The sequence below is a fragment of the Papio anubis genome, chromosome 10 (genome assembly GCF_008728515.1).
Source record: "Papio anubis isolate 15944 chromosome 10, Panubis1.0, whole genome shotgun sequence".
NCBI classification, from domain to species: Eukaryota; Metazoa; Chordata; class Mammalia; order Primates; family Cercopithecidae; genus Papio; species Papio anubis.
In genome coordinates, this window is record NC_044985.1 from 87286760 (window position 1) to 87303058 (window position 16299).

At 38.8% G+C, this 16299-nt stretch overlaps 1 protein-coding gene across 20 annotated transcripts in view; it reads left to right on the plus strand.

Moving 5' to 3' along the window:
• Positions 1 to 16299, plus strand: part of ABI2 (abl interactor 2) — a 116185-nt gene that overhangs the window by 82020 nt on the left and 17866 nt on the right. For 12 of the 20 annotated variants that reach the window (XM_017946816.3, XM_017946826.3, XM_017946817.3 and 9 more), the window contains 2 exons: positions 2777 to 2863; positions 8988 to 9161. In XM_017946816.3, coding sequence (XP_017802305.1) covers positions 2777 to 2863; positions 8988 to 9161 — 261 coding nt within the window. Of the gene's footprint in view, positions 1 to 2776; positions 2864 to 3385; positions 4794 to 8987; positions 9162 to 16299 lie in introns of those variants that run through there. The other 8 variants (XM_017946820.3, XM_017946833.3, XM_017946835.3 and 5 more) reach the window with 2 other exon arrangements.

The window sequence follows — 16299 nt, forward strand, 5'->3', positions numbered from 1 at the left end:
CATTCTTTTAAGGAAGAACTGCGATTGATCTTTCCCTGGCTGCTGGTGGACTTGTTTTTTTTGAGATGGAGTTTCGCTCTTGTTGCCCAGGCTGGAGTGCAATGGTGTGATCTCAGCTCACTGCAACCTCTGCCTCCCGGATTCAAGTGATTCTCCTGGCTCAGCCTCCCGAGTAGCTGGGATTACAGGCACCTGCCACCACGCCTGGCTAATTTGTGTATTTTTAGTAGAGATGGGATTTCACCATGTTGGCCAGGCTGGTCTTGAACTCCTGACCTCAGGTGATGCACCCCCCTCGACCTTCCTAAGTGATGGGATTACAGGCATGAGCCAGCGTGCCTGGCCGCTGGTGTACTTCTTAAAACCACTATGGCTTCAGATTTTCACTTTCAGAAGTAGAAAAGAAATAAGCATATTCATCTTAAAAAAAACAACCTCAACCTCAGTCTACCCACAAAAAGACTGCTGTAAGTTAAGCACCTAATTGTTCTTTTTTAGCTGAGTACCAAAAGGTCTTTTTTTATATTTGGTAGAGAAACAATGACTGAAGTGGGAAATTTCCCACTTTTCTGTTACATGGAAGGTTAGAATATATTCCAACAGAAAAGGAGCATTTCATCTTGGATGTGAACACATGCCTTGTCTCTACTCTTCTAGTGCCAGTTGCTGCCTGCTACTGTTTCTCAGTTTTATCTTTTTTGTCTGTGCTACCTTCTCTTTTCATTGTCTTCTGCTTACCCTTGGAAGTGGTATTATGAACATATCAACAGTTGTTGTAAGCCTCTGAGTGGGAAGCAGACACACAAATCAAGGATTTACTGCCAAGAATTATGACTTTAGGGAAAAACCTAACCAAAGGTGTCTTTTAAAGAAAGGTACCAATTTCTAGAGTTATACTACTCTGTTCTTTGCATCTAGATATTCAAGATTATCTGCTTAATTCTTGTCTGTGCATTTGTATGTCCTCCCTGCATCTGTCCATAGCATCAACTCTAGATATTTTGCATAATCTCAACCCAAATGTATCATATCATTATCTGTCCCTGACTTACCCGTTTACCATCCCATTTCTTTCCCAGTACTGCCTACCAGGCTTAACATAGTTATTGGCATCTCCATCTTCATAATTACGAAGGGTAAAAATCTAAGAATGATCTTCAACTTGTTGCTGTCCTTGATATGCTAGCTAAATCATTAGTTGCCAAGTACTCTCTTCCCACACTTTTAAAGTTCTCTCCTTTTCTAGAAACTGCTTTAATTTATTATATGCCAGCCACTGGGTTAGGCTTTCCACATCCATTGTCTTTTTTTAGTCTTTGCAGCCACTATGTGAAGTAGGTTGCTTTACCTTGTTTTCGTATCACATTTATGGAATAGGCCTGAAGAAGTTAATTGACTGACTATCCATACAGCCAGGAAATGATGGATCAGAGATTTGAGGCTGAGTGACTTGAAAATCCAACCTGTTTCCACTAAGCACTCTTCCACCAGGCATATAAGATCCTTCCCTATTTCATATCCTCCCATTGATATTTCTGGGTTTTTTACTTTATCTTTGGGTATCTTTTCCTAGCCATATGGAAGCATTTCTGGTCCTGTGAACTGGTTATGCTGTTTTATGCCTCTGAGCCTTCACCCTCACTTGGTTCTCTCAACTTGATTATGTTTCTCAACCCCTGTCAGCTTGGCGGGTTCCTTTCTTCAAGTCCCTGTTGAGAGGTCATTTCATTGTAGCCCTCCTCACCTCCACCACTACTTCCGGGGAATTGCTACAAATATTGTTGGGTTAAGATTATCATGTATTCTTCTATTTCAATAGAATGTGATCTCCTTAGAGCAGAGACATGTTCATCTTTTTAGTTTTATTAGTCTTAACTATATTTTGGAGCAAATACAGTCATTTTCTCTTTATAAGAAAATGCATATCATACTTCGTACCCATTCTAAAGGAAACTGTAACTGTAATCTTTCTTTTTTTTGTTTTTGCCTCTTTAGTTTCCACAGATACCTGGCTTATTAGTGCATTTATATATGTTAAACATTTGTTGACAGTTTACTAGCTCTAGGCACTGTGCCAGGTGATTGAGTTGCAGGGAAATCTACCTTGGGAAGGAGAGTGGAATGATTTGATTAAGGCCTGCACTTTTCTACACCATCAGGGAGGAAATGTACCAATGAGTTCGGATTATGAAAAATTGTAATGACATAGCACCCGATTCTCAGAGGATGGTTTTGATAACTGTTTTCATAGCAGGTGTTTGCCACTTACTTAGTAGGAAGTCAGTATTTGTCTAATTAATGAGTGAAGAACCAATTAACTTGCCTATTATTAGAGTAATAAAAAGTATACATTTAGAGTGTTGGGATGTAATATTTTTTCTCTCTGTATTGACAAACATTTAAATGTAAAATTCAGAAAACAACATGGTAATCTGCAGAAATGCTTTCACTGAGAAGGCATGATGTTATGATATGAAAAAAGATCAGTTATATGTTATATATATATAAAACATATGATTATGTTACATATATTTAACATATCTCTGTATGCTAAATGCTTCCTGTTGTGATTTTCAAAAACTTACTAAAAATTCCCCCAGTACTTTGTTTTATGTGTTAATGAGTTGTCCCTCAACAGGGGATCCTTGAGATCACTGATAAAATGTTTGTGAATGGTAGTTTCCCTCCTTTATGTATTTATTTTATTGTATTATCCTTTCCTTTTAATGTAACTCGCCCTTATCCCTTATCCTCCACACCTTTTTTGTTTTTGCAGTATCTCTTGCTCCTCCTCCTCCCTCCATCCTACAGGTAACTCCTCAGTTACCTTTAATGGGATTTGTGGCCAGAGTCCAAGAAAATAGTAAGTTTATGTCTTCTTTATGCTGTAGATCAGATTATAGGCATAAAATGTCATTTATATGTGATTGACTGGATAGTCATTCATTTGCTGATACTTCAGACATTTCAATATTATGAACAAGTCACTATCTGGCTAGTGGAGATAAAATAGAGAAATTTTCTACTTTTAAATAACTAGTAGTAAAGATGTAAGACAAATACATATAAAATAAGGCACATATAAGAAAAGAAAGATCACCTCCAACTGAGGAGGTATTCTTTAATCACTAGATATCTCATCTTTTTCTCTGGGTTGCTCAGATAAGTGGTAGTCTAGTTTCTTATCACTGGAGTTTTAGGGCTATTATAGGTGGCCTGAGAATCTTCCTCCAGTTTTGTGATTTCAAATATCAGAAGGGCCATTTTTGGTAGGGCTCAGAGGACCAGGCTGCCAGTCTGTCTCCCAAGAGGCCTCATAGGTTGGGAATGAATTTCCCTTGGCCTGTTCAGGTAACTAATTTTGTTGATACCTTGAGTCTTCTAGGGAAGCATTATGGAGCTCAGGAGACCAATGACAAATCAGGAGGCCTGTATCAACATTCAGTGAGGAATTGCTGTCACAGACACCAGTGAACATAGACTGTACGATGGACGAATCCTCTTCCTATGGGCAGTCTTTGTGAGGGTTACATCACAATAATAAGGTTACATGATTTGAACTAGGAGAATGATATTAAAGATCTCATGTCATCAGACCAAAGTAGTCCAGTGTATATATCTCATAACAAGGATGGATGACCTCACTGGTGGGATAGAAAAATTTGCAATCTGTGGCTTAGGATTCCTGGTTATTTGGAAATAGGCACTGCCAATACTAGAATGTAAGCTCTATAAGAGCAAGGATTTTTGCCTGTTTTGCTTGCTAGCTGTTTCCCCAGCACTTGGAAAAGCATCTGACCATAGCAGGCACTTTTGGTCGCCCCTTTTTTCTGCTGCTGTAGCTGACTCAATGCCCCCCTTTAATCAGCACATTCTTCTAGATGTGGTTGTATTTTAACTAATAATTCAGTCTTACTGGCCTGAGGGCTCAGTGTCTTTCAGATGCCTTTGCATCTGTATTTACTAATTTCTGAAAATCGTCTATTTTACTTACTTTTGTTTATTGGAAGGTACTCCATGAACACCTGTAATGTTTACCACATTGTGACTTTGTAAGATGTTTTGTTGAGTTTAAGAGCTATTTTCACATATAATTAGGTAGATTTCATGTTTTAAATTATGCTATTGGGGCCCACTCTTCTTTAGCTTGGGTGTGACCCACATTGGCTCGAGGAGAAAACTGCCTCTCAGCAAGTTTCAACTATTAATAGTTCAGCATGTGCCAAGCACAGCCATAGTGTGATCCTCTGCCAGGCTTGTGAGGTCAAGTGTGGAATACAAGGTCACTGTTCTCAGGTTTTAAAAAATATCTGCTGCATCTAAACAGGGTAAGTACCAAGTAGAAAAGGATTTGATTACAGTACCAGAATTGAAGGACTTTCCAATGCTGGTTCCATTCTACATACTCTGTACAAAGTGGAAAGTCTAAGTAAATGTCATTACAGTAAAAGAGAATTTTCTTCCATCACAAATCCTGTTTAATTACAATGATTAATGAAGGTAGTCACTTGAATAATACCCTGGGAGTTTTTTCTGTTTTTACTATTGTGATGAGCATGCACCTTAGAGAATTCTCCCGATCAATTGCTACTGCATGTTCTGTGAGATATTGTCATTCATTCTGAACGAAAGTGGTTCTGAGCAGCTTCTGGAGTGAAGGCCAGATTTTGAAACTGACACTGAAGACTAATCCATTAATGAAACACGAATGTTTGTATAGCAACTAAGTGTCATTTTCTTTTCTTTTCTTTTCTTTTCTTTTTGAGATGGAGTCTCGCTCTGTCGCCCAGGCTGGAGTGCAGTGGCGTAATGTCAGCTCACTGCAAGCTGCTCCTCCCGGGTTTATGGCATTCTCCTGCCTCAGCCTCCTGAGTAGCTGGGACTACAGGTGCCCGCCACCACGCCCGGCTAATTTTTTTTTTTTTTTTTTTGTATTTTTTAGTAGAGATGGGGTTTCACCGTGTTAGCCAGGATGGTCTCGATCTTCTGACCTCGTGATCCGCCCATCTCGGCCTCCCAAAGTGCTGGGATTACAGGCTTGAGCCACCGTGCCCGGCCTAAGTGTCATTTTCTTAGCAAAAAATGAGACTCTAAAGTTGAATAGGGTTTAAAGCAGGATGTCATTGGTTTTCGCCAGTCACCAGTGAAAGCTGCAAACTTTGTAGAAACAGCAAAATGTTTCATGAACCAAACCTAAGAAGTATTGTTTTAATTTGATAGTAAAGTGCATGAGTATCAATTTAAGACTTAGAAATGTCTTAAGTAGATGACTGCAAAACATTATTACAGCAGCACTACCCGTATTTTAAAAAGTCATTCCCTAATTTGGCCACCCTGTCACAGTTGATTGCCTTTTAGATTAGTCTTTTTCATCTCTTCCTACAATCATATATGTTTCTCATGTACACTATGTATTAAAAAATTGTGTATGAGGTGTGCTGTGACTAATTTTACAGACGTGGCAGGACTTAAACATTCAAATAATGTTTAAGTCTTTAAACTCTTTAAAAAACATTCACCTTGGGAAGATATATACTTTTTTTTGGTATGTCTTCAAAGATAATTCTTTGTAATTATCTTCAAAGCTTTCCAGGTATATTATTTCGAAGATATTCCGTGGTAGCAAATACTGTGCATTAAGTTTAATGTTTGGAAGAAGTCTGGAATAATTTGAAACCAGTTATAGTGACCTAGTTATACTGGGGTAAGAAGTACAGCTATGACCCTGTTATTCACCTTAAAATCTTTCTGTGGCTCCCCATGGCTCTTTGGATAGAGTCCAAACTGCTGTAAGGCCCTTCCTTCCTCATCCTCTTCAGCTTCCTCATGTCTCTGGCTACTGAATTTTGGACAGTTCTTTGAAAGTTTCTTGCTTTCTTACCTTCCTACTTGTATTGTCCTTTTTTTTTTTTTTTTTTTTTTTTTTGAGACAGACTCACTCTGTCACCCAGGCTGGAGTACAGTGGTGTGATCTTGGCTCACTGCCACCTTCCCCTCTTGGGTTCAAGTGATTCTCGTGCCTCAGCCTCGCGAGTAGCTAAGATTACACGTGTGCGCCACCACATGAGGCTAATTTTTGTATTTTTAGTAGAGACGGGGTTTCGCCATATTGGCCAGGCTGGTCTTGAACTCCCGAGCTCAAGTGATCCACCTGCCTCAGCCTCCCAAAGTGCTGGGATTACAGGCGTGAGCCTCCCCACCTGGCCTTGTTTTATTCTTTATATCTGACATGAAATATCAATCCCTACACCATCCTACCCTCCCTGCTTCCTCCCCATTAACTCTTACTCTTCCTTCAGGTTTCAGGAAGCCTTTCCTCACCCACATAACAAGTGTGGTTTATGCTGTGTGCTCCTGTAGTATCTTAAAGCACACACTACACTCAATTGTAAATGAAGGTTTGGTCGTTCGTGTCTTCATGACTTTTGCCTACTGCCCTTTTCTCAATGCTGAGCATAATATCCAGCCATATTAGTTAATGTTTGTTGAATAAATACTAATGAAGCATGACTTGAAGATTTTAAAATTTATCTCAGCCCATAGTAGTGTAGCTTTTAAGATAACAGGCATTGGAGTTCAGGTGCTTTTCCACTTACTTGCTGTCGGAATACTTAATCTTGGAAAGCCAGTTTCCACATCTATAAAATGAAAAATACCACCTCCCAATGTAAAGATGAAATGAAATAATGCATTACAAAGGGCTAGCTGAGTAATTGGAACATTTTAAGTCAAAAGTGGTAGCTTATTAAACTGGCAGTTACAAGAAAAGTAAAAATGACCAATGGCAACATCTTTGAGTAATTTTGTAGTGACATTTCTCAAGGTTATTGTTTTGAAAGTTCCTTTGGATCTATGGTTCTGTGCAATTGTTTAAAGTCTTTTTATCTTACAAATGGAAATAGGATAAATTGTTCTTTCTCACCCAAGTATATGGTAAATCACATATCTATATCCTTTGTTTATTAATAAAAACTATTTGGATGAAAGACATTCTATTTAATGACTGAAGTTTTAAAGTTTATAAAGTAGATCAGTATAGAGGGGCACAGCAGACGGGAAGAATACTGATAGAGACAGCATGGTGTTGATGTGGCTGGCTCCCACCAGGCATCAGCAGTCTTTGAAAATCCATTTAATTACAGGTGTGAGCCAGGCACGGTGGCTCACACCTGTAATCAACACTGGGGGAGGCTGGTGGGTGGATCAGAGGGAGTCCCGGAGATCAGAGACCATCCTGGCTAACACAGTGAAACCCTCATCCTGTCACTAAAAATACAAAAAATTAGCGAGAGGCGTGGTGGCGGTAGCCTGTAGTCCCAGCTACTTGGGAGGCTGAGGCAGGAGAATAAATGAACCCGGGGCTGAGGAGCTTGCAGTGAGCAAAGGTTACCACTGCACTCTCAGCCTGGGTTTCAAACAAGACTCCGTCTCAAAAAAAAAAAAAAAAAAAAAAGAATCAAATTTAATTCAATTTGACTAGATTAAAAATACTGTCCCCGGCCCGGGCTGGGCTCAAGCCTGTAATCCCAGCACTTTGGGAGGCCAAGGCAGGCCGGATCACAAGGTCAGCAGATCGAGACCATCCCTGGTTGGCACCGGTGAAACCCCGTCTCTACTGAAAAAAATACAAAAAACTAGCGGGTGGTGTGCGCCTGTAGTCCTTCCAGGAGGCGGGCGAGGCGTAAACCGGGGAGGCCGGGCTGCAGTGGAAGCGAGATCTGGCCACTGCATGCCAGCCTGAAGCTGAACAGAGCTGGGCACCGTCTCAAAAAAAAATACTAAATACATTGGATTGCATAGAGAATCACATGGGAACTATACTCGTACCTCATAAATAAGAATTAGTGCCGTTCATTAAACCTGGGGAGCTGATAAACACAGGTTTATTCATTTCATTCTGTTCAGCTGTGCTCAAGTATGTACCAACCATTTTGAAAGCTTAAAGTAGCTGAGTTTGAAGATAATCTATTTGATGTTACTATATATTGACATGCAAGCTGTGGAGGCAGATCTCCATGGGAGATATTTTAAATTACTCTGATAGTACACTTGGACATTTAGCCTGAAGAAATTCTGGATGATAGTCTGAATTAGAAGAAATTCTATAAACAAACATCTTCATAGATGAAGTAACCCAAGTTTGTTGATGATTTTTTTTCCTCTTGAATTTGGTAAAATGCTATTTTAGAAAAATTCATTAAGAGGAAAGTAGTGGGTTACTAAAATTTTACTATTCCCTGGACTCATTTAAGTGAAAAAATATTTTAAAAATTTGTGAAATATGGTTTTCATTGTTAGTATTTCTGATAACTTATCCTTGAATACAGTGTAAAGCTCAGCTGTATTGTACCGATCCCCGCTTTTTTGATTTTTTTTTTTTTTTGCTGTTGTTGTTTTTGAGACGCAGTCTTGCTCTATGACCCAGGCTGGAGTGGCGTGATCTCGACTCACTGCAGCCTCCACCTCCCCAGTTCAAGTGATTCTCGTGCCTTGGCCTCCTGAGTAGCTGGGATTATGGGCGCCCATGACCATGTGCGGCTAATTTTTGTATTTTTAGTAGAGACAGGATTTCACCATGTTGCCCAGGCTGATCTCGAACTTCTGACCACAGGTGATCCGCCCACCTCGGCCTCCCAAAGTGCTAGGATTACAGGCGCAAGCCACCGCTCCTGGCCGTACTGATCTCTTTAACAAGAGGATTTGTATTAGTATAAACAGGTTCCAGAGGCTCAGTTAGTAATTATTTTGTCTAAACTTTATTCAGTATCCATTAGCACTAATCCAAGGGCAAGAGAAGGAGAACGTCATACTTGGAGCTCTAGAACATTATAGTTGGTGGGAAGATTTCTCTTGCTCATTCATTTTTTGAATGAATATTATGTTTATTTTCAAGTCTAGGTTTATATTCCATGAACCTGGAAGCTTGGATAGGAAATACTGAACTTCACATAACGTATAGTTTTGTTGTCAGCCTGATACGTTCTTAGTTTCAGATGCGCCACCTCCACCGCCTCCTGTGGAAGAACCAGTCTTTGATGAGTCTCCCCCACCTCCTCCCCCTCCAGAAGATTACGAAGAGGAGGAAGCTGCTGTGGTTGAGTATAGTGATCCTTATGCTGAAGAGGACCCGCCGTGGGCTCCACGTTCTTACTTGGAAAAGGGTAAGTTTCAGAAGGATATATGGATAGATGGGAAGAAACCTCTACATAGAAATGAAATTTGCTGGTACTGAAGAAAATCTTGTTTATTTTTTACTATGTGAAGTTTCATTTATTTGTATTTGCATTTTTACTGAGTTTACAAGGTTCATGAGTTTGAAAGTTACACTAGTAAAATTCTGTGAATATTTGATTTTGTAAAACTGATGGTTATCTATATTGTTCCTATTGGACATGCTTTTTGTGAATGGTTTCTATAAGTGTTTTTCTGTTTCCTTTGGCCTCAGGAAGATTATTTTTCCACATTATTATTCCTACCTCCATGCCTTAGAACATTACTTTGTGTCATCTTATAATCAGATACTTCAGTTTAAATGTTTCCATATGAAACTTTCTTCCACAGAATAATGGTTTCTCAGTTTCTTTGCCAAGTAATATTGGGCATTTCTTTTAGTGAAAAGCTTCTTTGATATTAGCTAATTATGATGTAGCACTTTGAGATACAAGCTTTTAAATCCATCAAGACTAATCAGCTCAGAAAAAAATGTGTGCTGTCTGGAAGGAAATTTTCTTTTAAGAAAATCAAAGCTACTAACCCACTGAGTCTGAAAGCTGTACATTAGAATCACTTGGAGAGCTTTTATAAAGAAATAATAGGCTTTCGGCCAAGAGAGAGCAACAGTAATCAGGTTTACCCTCCCTCCTAAAACTGGAATTTTAAAACCCCACAAAATAGTGGTTTTCAGACATTGAACAACAGGCACTGGAAAGAAGGAAATAAAATTTTTTCTCTTAAGTAGCTACTATAAATGCCACATGTGATCAAGAAAGTAAAGGAAAACATGAACATGAGCGAGACATGGAACATGTCTTTAAAAAGAGAGAGAAAGAGAAACATAATGTTTCTGGAGATGAAAAACACACGCTGTAGAAGAAAGCATTAGCAACCTTGATGCCGTGACAATAGAAACTATCCAAAATAAGGCACAGAGAAAAAAGTGGAAAAAAAGGCAAAAAGGAAAACAGCAACAGATAATGTGAGACAAGATCAAATAGTGTTTATATATTTGTAAATGGAGTCCCCAGGAGATGTGAGAGGAAAAAGAGTTGAAACGATCTTAGACAAAATGTTTCCACATCTGATGAAAACTGTGTTAGTTATGTATTGCTACCTAAAACGTTATTCCCAAAATTGGCAGCTTAAACAAAACATCCATTATGTCCCAGTTTCTCTGCATGGCTCAGCTGGGCGCTCTGGTTCAGGGACTCTTCACATGGCTACAATCAAGGTATCAACTGAGGCTGCAATAATCTCAGGGCTTGACTGAGGGAAACTTTGCTTTCAGGCTCACTTACGGTTATTGGCAGGGTTTAGTTCCTTGTGGGTTGTTGGCCTGAGGGCCTTGGCTTCTTCATTGGCTGTTGGCCACAGGCTGCCCACAATTCTGGACCACATAGGTCTCTCCATAGGGCAGCTCACAACATGGCAGCTAACTTCATTAGAATGAACAAGCAAGAAGTGCCAAAGAGAGAATGCAAGCAAGACACTAGTCCTTTTTTCACCTCATCTCGGAAGTGTTGACCTGTCATTTTTGCCATTTTCTGTTCGTTAAAGCAAGTTAATGGGATTAGTCAACACTGAAGGGATAGCGATTACATAAAGGCATGAATACTATGAGGCAGAAGTCATTGGGAGCTGTTTTAGAAGTTGTCTGCCACAAAACTATAAACTCACAGATCCAAGAAGGTCAGTAAACCCCAAATAGAAGAAACAAAGAAAATCTTGCCCAAGGCACATCATAATCAATTTGCTAAAAACCAGTACCTTAGAAAATCTTAAAGATGATCAGAGGCAAAATGACATATTACGTACAGAGGAACAGAGATAAGAATGACTGCATGGTTCTCATCAAAAAGCTGTTAAGTCAGAGAATTGAGCAAAATCTTTAAAGTAATGAAGGAAAATGTCAACCCAATGTCCTTTACTTAGCAAAAATATCCTTCCTAAATTAAAGTTGGTTTTTTTTGTTTGTTTGTTTGTTTGTTTTTTTGAGATGGAGTTTCGCTCTTGTTGCCCAGGCTGGAGTGCAATGGTGTGATCTCAGCTCACAGCAACATCCACCTCCCTGGTTCAAGACATTCTCCTGCCTCAGCCTCCAGAGTAGCTGGGATTACAGGCATGCGCCACCACGCTTGGCTAATTTTGTAGTTTTAGTAGAGACGGGATTTCTCCATGTTGGTCAGGCTGGTCTCGATCTCTGGACCTCAGGTGATCTGCCTGCCTCAGCCTCCCAAAGTGCTGGGATTACAGGTGTGAGCCACTGCGCCCGGCCTTAAATTAAAGATCTTTACAGACCAAAAAAAAGGAGGGATGCATAGGAATTAAAAACTAGTACATATATGCTAAGAGATACTAAAATAAACTTTTCCAGGCAAAAGAAAAGTGATAGCAGATGAAATCTCAGTTCTACAAAAAGAAGTGAGGAATAAGTGGTAAATACATGAGTAAATATAAAGACATTTCCCCATATCTTAGTCTCTTTTGAAGATCACTGATATAAAAAATAATTTATTATTTAGAGTAAATACAAAAGTAGCTTTATTGGCATAAATAATGAGAGGGGGAAACACAAGTCTAGTCCCCCCTCAGTACACTCAGGGGATAGGTTCCATGATCCCCCAAGTATACCAAAATTCATGCATACTCAAGTCCCCCAGCCCTGTGGAATCTGCATATACAAAAAGTTGACCCTCTGTAATACATGGGTTTTACATCCCATGAATACTATATTTTTGATTTGCATTTGGTTGAATCCACATGAAAGTGGACCCACACAGTTCAAACCCATGGGCCTATACAATTCACAGGTCCACTGTATACTCATCTAAGGTTCATATACTACCTATGATGTAAAATGCTCTTTGAAAATAGGGTAAGATAAATTAAAGGTGTATATTGTAAACCTTAGAATAAGCAGTGAGAACAAAGAAAACAAAGAGGTTTTGCAAATATACAAGTAGGAAAGATAAAATAGTCAAAAAGAGGCAGGAAAAAATGAAACAAATAGAATTTGAATAGCAAGATAGTAGATTAAAGGTCACCATATATAGATCTATGCTAGCTATCCATTTATCTGAGTTTTCTCCCATGTGTACATGAGGTATACACGTTAATAAAGAAAAATTTTTTTTTTAAAAACCTACCATATCAATAATTGCATCAGATGTAAAATGTTTAAAGAAGCCGAGTTAAAGGGCAGAGATTGGGAGATTGGATAAAAAGGACCCAACTGTTATATACTGTCTACAAGAAATCCATTTTAAATGTAAGGACACTTTTGGGCAAAAGTAAAAAGAATGGAACATTTATCAAAAGAAAGCTGGAATGGCTGTATTAATATGAGGCAAAGTGTATTTCAGAGCAAAGGATATTACCTGCAGTAAGGAATGGGCATTTCATAATAAGTGAATTATTTAATTAAAGAGGATATAACAGTCCTAAATATATACATACCTAATAATTGAGCTGCAATAGACATGAAGCAAAAATAGACAAACCTGAAAGGAAAAAATACAAATTACAGTTATAGATTTCAGCATTCCCCTCTAAACTGAGAGAAGAAACAGCAAATCAGTAAGGATTTAGAAAGACACGAACAATACCTCAATCCTTCATTGAAATTTATGGGTCATTTCATCTAGTAACAGCAGAATGCACTTTCCTTTCAAGTGTATGAATGCACTGAATACATTTCACTGATATAGACCACATTCTGGAGTATAAACAAAAGTTTCAGGAAATGTGGAGCATTGAAATAATACAAAGTATGTTCTCTGAACACAATAGAATTTATAAATAAACAACAGAAATATATCTGGGAAATCCCCAAATATCTAGAAATTAAATAACACACTACTAAGTAATCCATAAGAAGAAATCACAAGAGAAACTAGAGAATATTTTTAACTTAATGAAAATAAATATGTACTATATTAAAATGTGTAGGATACAGTACTTAGAGGAAATTTATAGCATCAAATGGGTATATTAGGAGAGAAAGCATTTGATAGGAGAGAAGTTGCAAGTTACCATGATCAGGAATGAAAGAGGGTACATAATCACAGCATCTACAGATGTTAAAAAGATAAATGAGTAAGGTTATCACTACACATTTAGCAACTTCAATGAAATGGACAGATTTTCTAAAGGATACAAACTGTTATACCAAAGCTTACTTAAAAAGAAATAGGTTAAAAAAAAAAAAAAGGATAACATGAATAACCGTATATATTTTGAAGAAATTGAGTTTGTAGTTGAAAACCTTCCCACAAAGAAAACTCCAGGCACAGATGGCTTCACTGGAAGTTCTGTCAACCATTTAAGGAAGAAATAACAACACTGTATAAACTTTCCAGAAAATAGAAGTGGAGGGGATACTTTTCACCTGGTTTTATAAGGCCAGTATTACCTTGATATCAAAATTACAGACATAAAAAGAGAAAACTACAGATTGTTATTCCTCATAAACATAGACACACAAACTCTTAAGATTTTTACACATGAAATCCAGCAGTACATGAAAAGGATAATACATCATGACTAAGTGGAATTTATAACAGGAATGCAAGATTAATTTAACATTTGAAAAATCAGTCCATGTAATTCACCATTTTCACAAATTAAAAGGAAAAAACATATCATTTCAGTTGACACAGAAAAAGTTATTTTGATAGTACACAACTCCTATTCGTGACAGAAATTCTAGAAAATTAGGAATTGAACGGAACTACTTCAGCCTGAACAAAGGTGTCTGTGAAAAACCTACAGCTAATACTAAAGTATGAAAACTGAATAGTACACCTTCTAAGGTCAGGTACAAGGCAATGATGTCTGCTGTCATCTTTCCTGTTAATTCGGAGGTGCCAGTTACTGCAATAAGGCAAAAACAAACAAACAAAAAACCAAACCAAAAAAACTTCATTTGCAGATTTGTAGAAGATATGATCTCATATGTAGCAAATGCTGAGAACGCTTGCGCAGTGGCCTGGCGCCTGTAATCCCAGCACTTTTAGGAGGCCGAGGTGGGCGGATCACGAGGTCAGGAGATCGAGAACATCCTGGCTACCAGTGAAACCCGGCTGCTGGCTGGCACCTGTAGTCCCAGCTACTCGAGACTGAGGCAGGAGGAATGGCTGAACCCGGGAGGCGGGAGCTTGCAGAGCCGGAGATTGCGCCGCTGTACTCCAGTCAGTAAGAGCGACCCGCCCAAAAAAAAAAAAGAAAGAAAATCCTAAGAAATCTATTAAAAAGTAAGCTTAAGGTCGGGCGTGCCGGGTGGCTCACGCTCGTAATCCCAGCACTTTTAGGAGGCCGAGGCGGGTGGATCACGCAGGTCAGGAGATCAACCATCCTGGATAACACGAAACCCCTTCCCCTACTAAAAATACAAAAATTAGCCGGGCTGCAAGGGTGGCAGCCTGTAGTCCCAGCTAGCTACCTCGGGAGGCTGGAGGCAGGAGAATGGCGCGGAACCCGGAGGCGGAGCTTGCAGTGAGCCGAGATCGCGCCATCGCACTCCAGGCCTGGGCAACAGAGCAAACTCTGGTCTCCAAAAAAAAAAAAAGTAAGCTATGGCTGCCACGGTGGCGCTGCGGCCTGTAATTCCAGCACTTTGGGAAGCCGAGATGGGCGGATCACTTGAGCCTAGAAATTGGAGACCAGCCTGGGCAACATGTCAAAATGTGGTAACAAACAAACCCCCAAAAATTATCTGGGTGTGGTGGCAGACGCCTTTAGTTCTAACTACTCGGGAAACTAAAGTGGGAGAAAATACAAAAATTATCTGGGTGCGGTGGCACACACCTGTAGGCCCAGCTATTCGGGAAGCTGAGGTAGGAGAATTGCTTGAGCCCAGGAGGAGGCGGAGGGTGCAGTGAGCTGAGATTGTGCCACTGCACTCCAAAGAAAAACACCAAGCTTATTAGCAAGATTGAAGGCTAGGAAGTCATTATACAAGATTAATTGCATTTTTGAATACTAGCAACAAACAATTTGACATAGAAATTTACAAAGCAGTACCGTTTATAACAAAAAATATGAAGTACTTGGGATTAAATAAAATATATGCAAGACCTATATGACAAAACTGTAAAACATGAAGAGAAATGAATGAAGGCCTTAAGTTAATTGAGACATGTACCGTGATCTTTGATCATTATGGTTAAGAGACTGATTTTCCTCACATTGAACTACAGATTGATGCAATCCCAATAAAAATTCCAGCAATCTATTTTAGAGAAATGTACCAGGGTATTCTAAATGTTATATGGAAATGCAAAAGACCTAATAGTCAAAACAGTTTTGAAGAAGACTAATGTTGGAGGATTTAAACTACCTGATTTCAAGGTTCTATAAAGCTTCAATATCCAAGACAGTATAGTGCTGGTATAATTGTAGAAATATAAATCAGTGGACTATAATCTAGAACCCAGAAATAGGTCCATATATTTTGATAAAGGTGCCAAAGGTAATTCGGGGGGCCGGTGTGGGGGAAGGATAGTGTTTTTAACAAATAGTTCAAGAACAATTGAATATCCACTTGGAAAATATGGACCTCCAACCTTACTTACCATATGTAAAAATTAACTTGAAATGGATTTTAGACCTGAATGTAAAAACTAAGCTGTAAAACGTCTGGGGGACAATATAGGAGGAAATCTTTATGATCTTGGATTAGAAAAATCATTTTGTGGAGAACACATAGAATACATGAAGCATAAAAGAAAAAAACTAATAAACTGAACCTCATTAAATGTTTCTTCAAAAGACAATGTTAAAATGACAAAGCAAGACGTAAACTGGGAAAAATATTTGAAAAATAACTTGGTAAAGAGACAACTTGTAGAAAAAGGAAAAGATTTAAGCACATTTCACCAAATAGATGAATGAATGGCAAGTAACATGAAAAGATGCTCAACAGTATTAGTTATTAGGGAAATGCAAACTAAAGCTACAGTGAACCAAACTAAATACTACTATTAATACATACCCTCTGAAATCACTACTGGTAAAAACACTGACAGTAAGTGTGGGGGAAGGCATGGTGAAATGTGAACTGTTACACATTGCTGGTGAGAATGC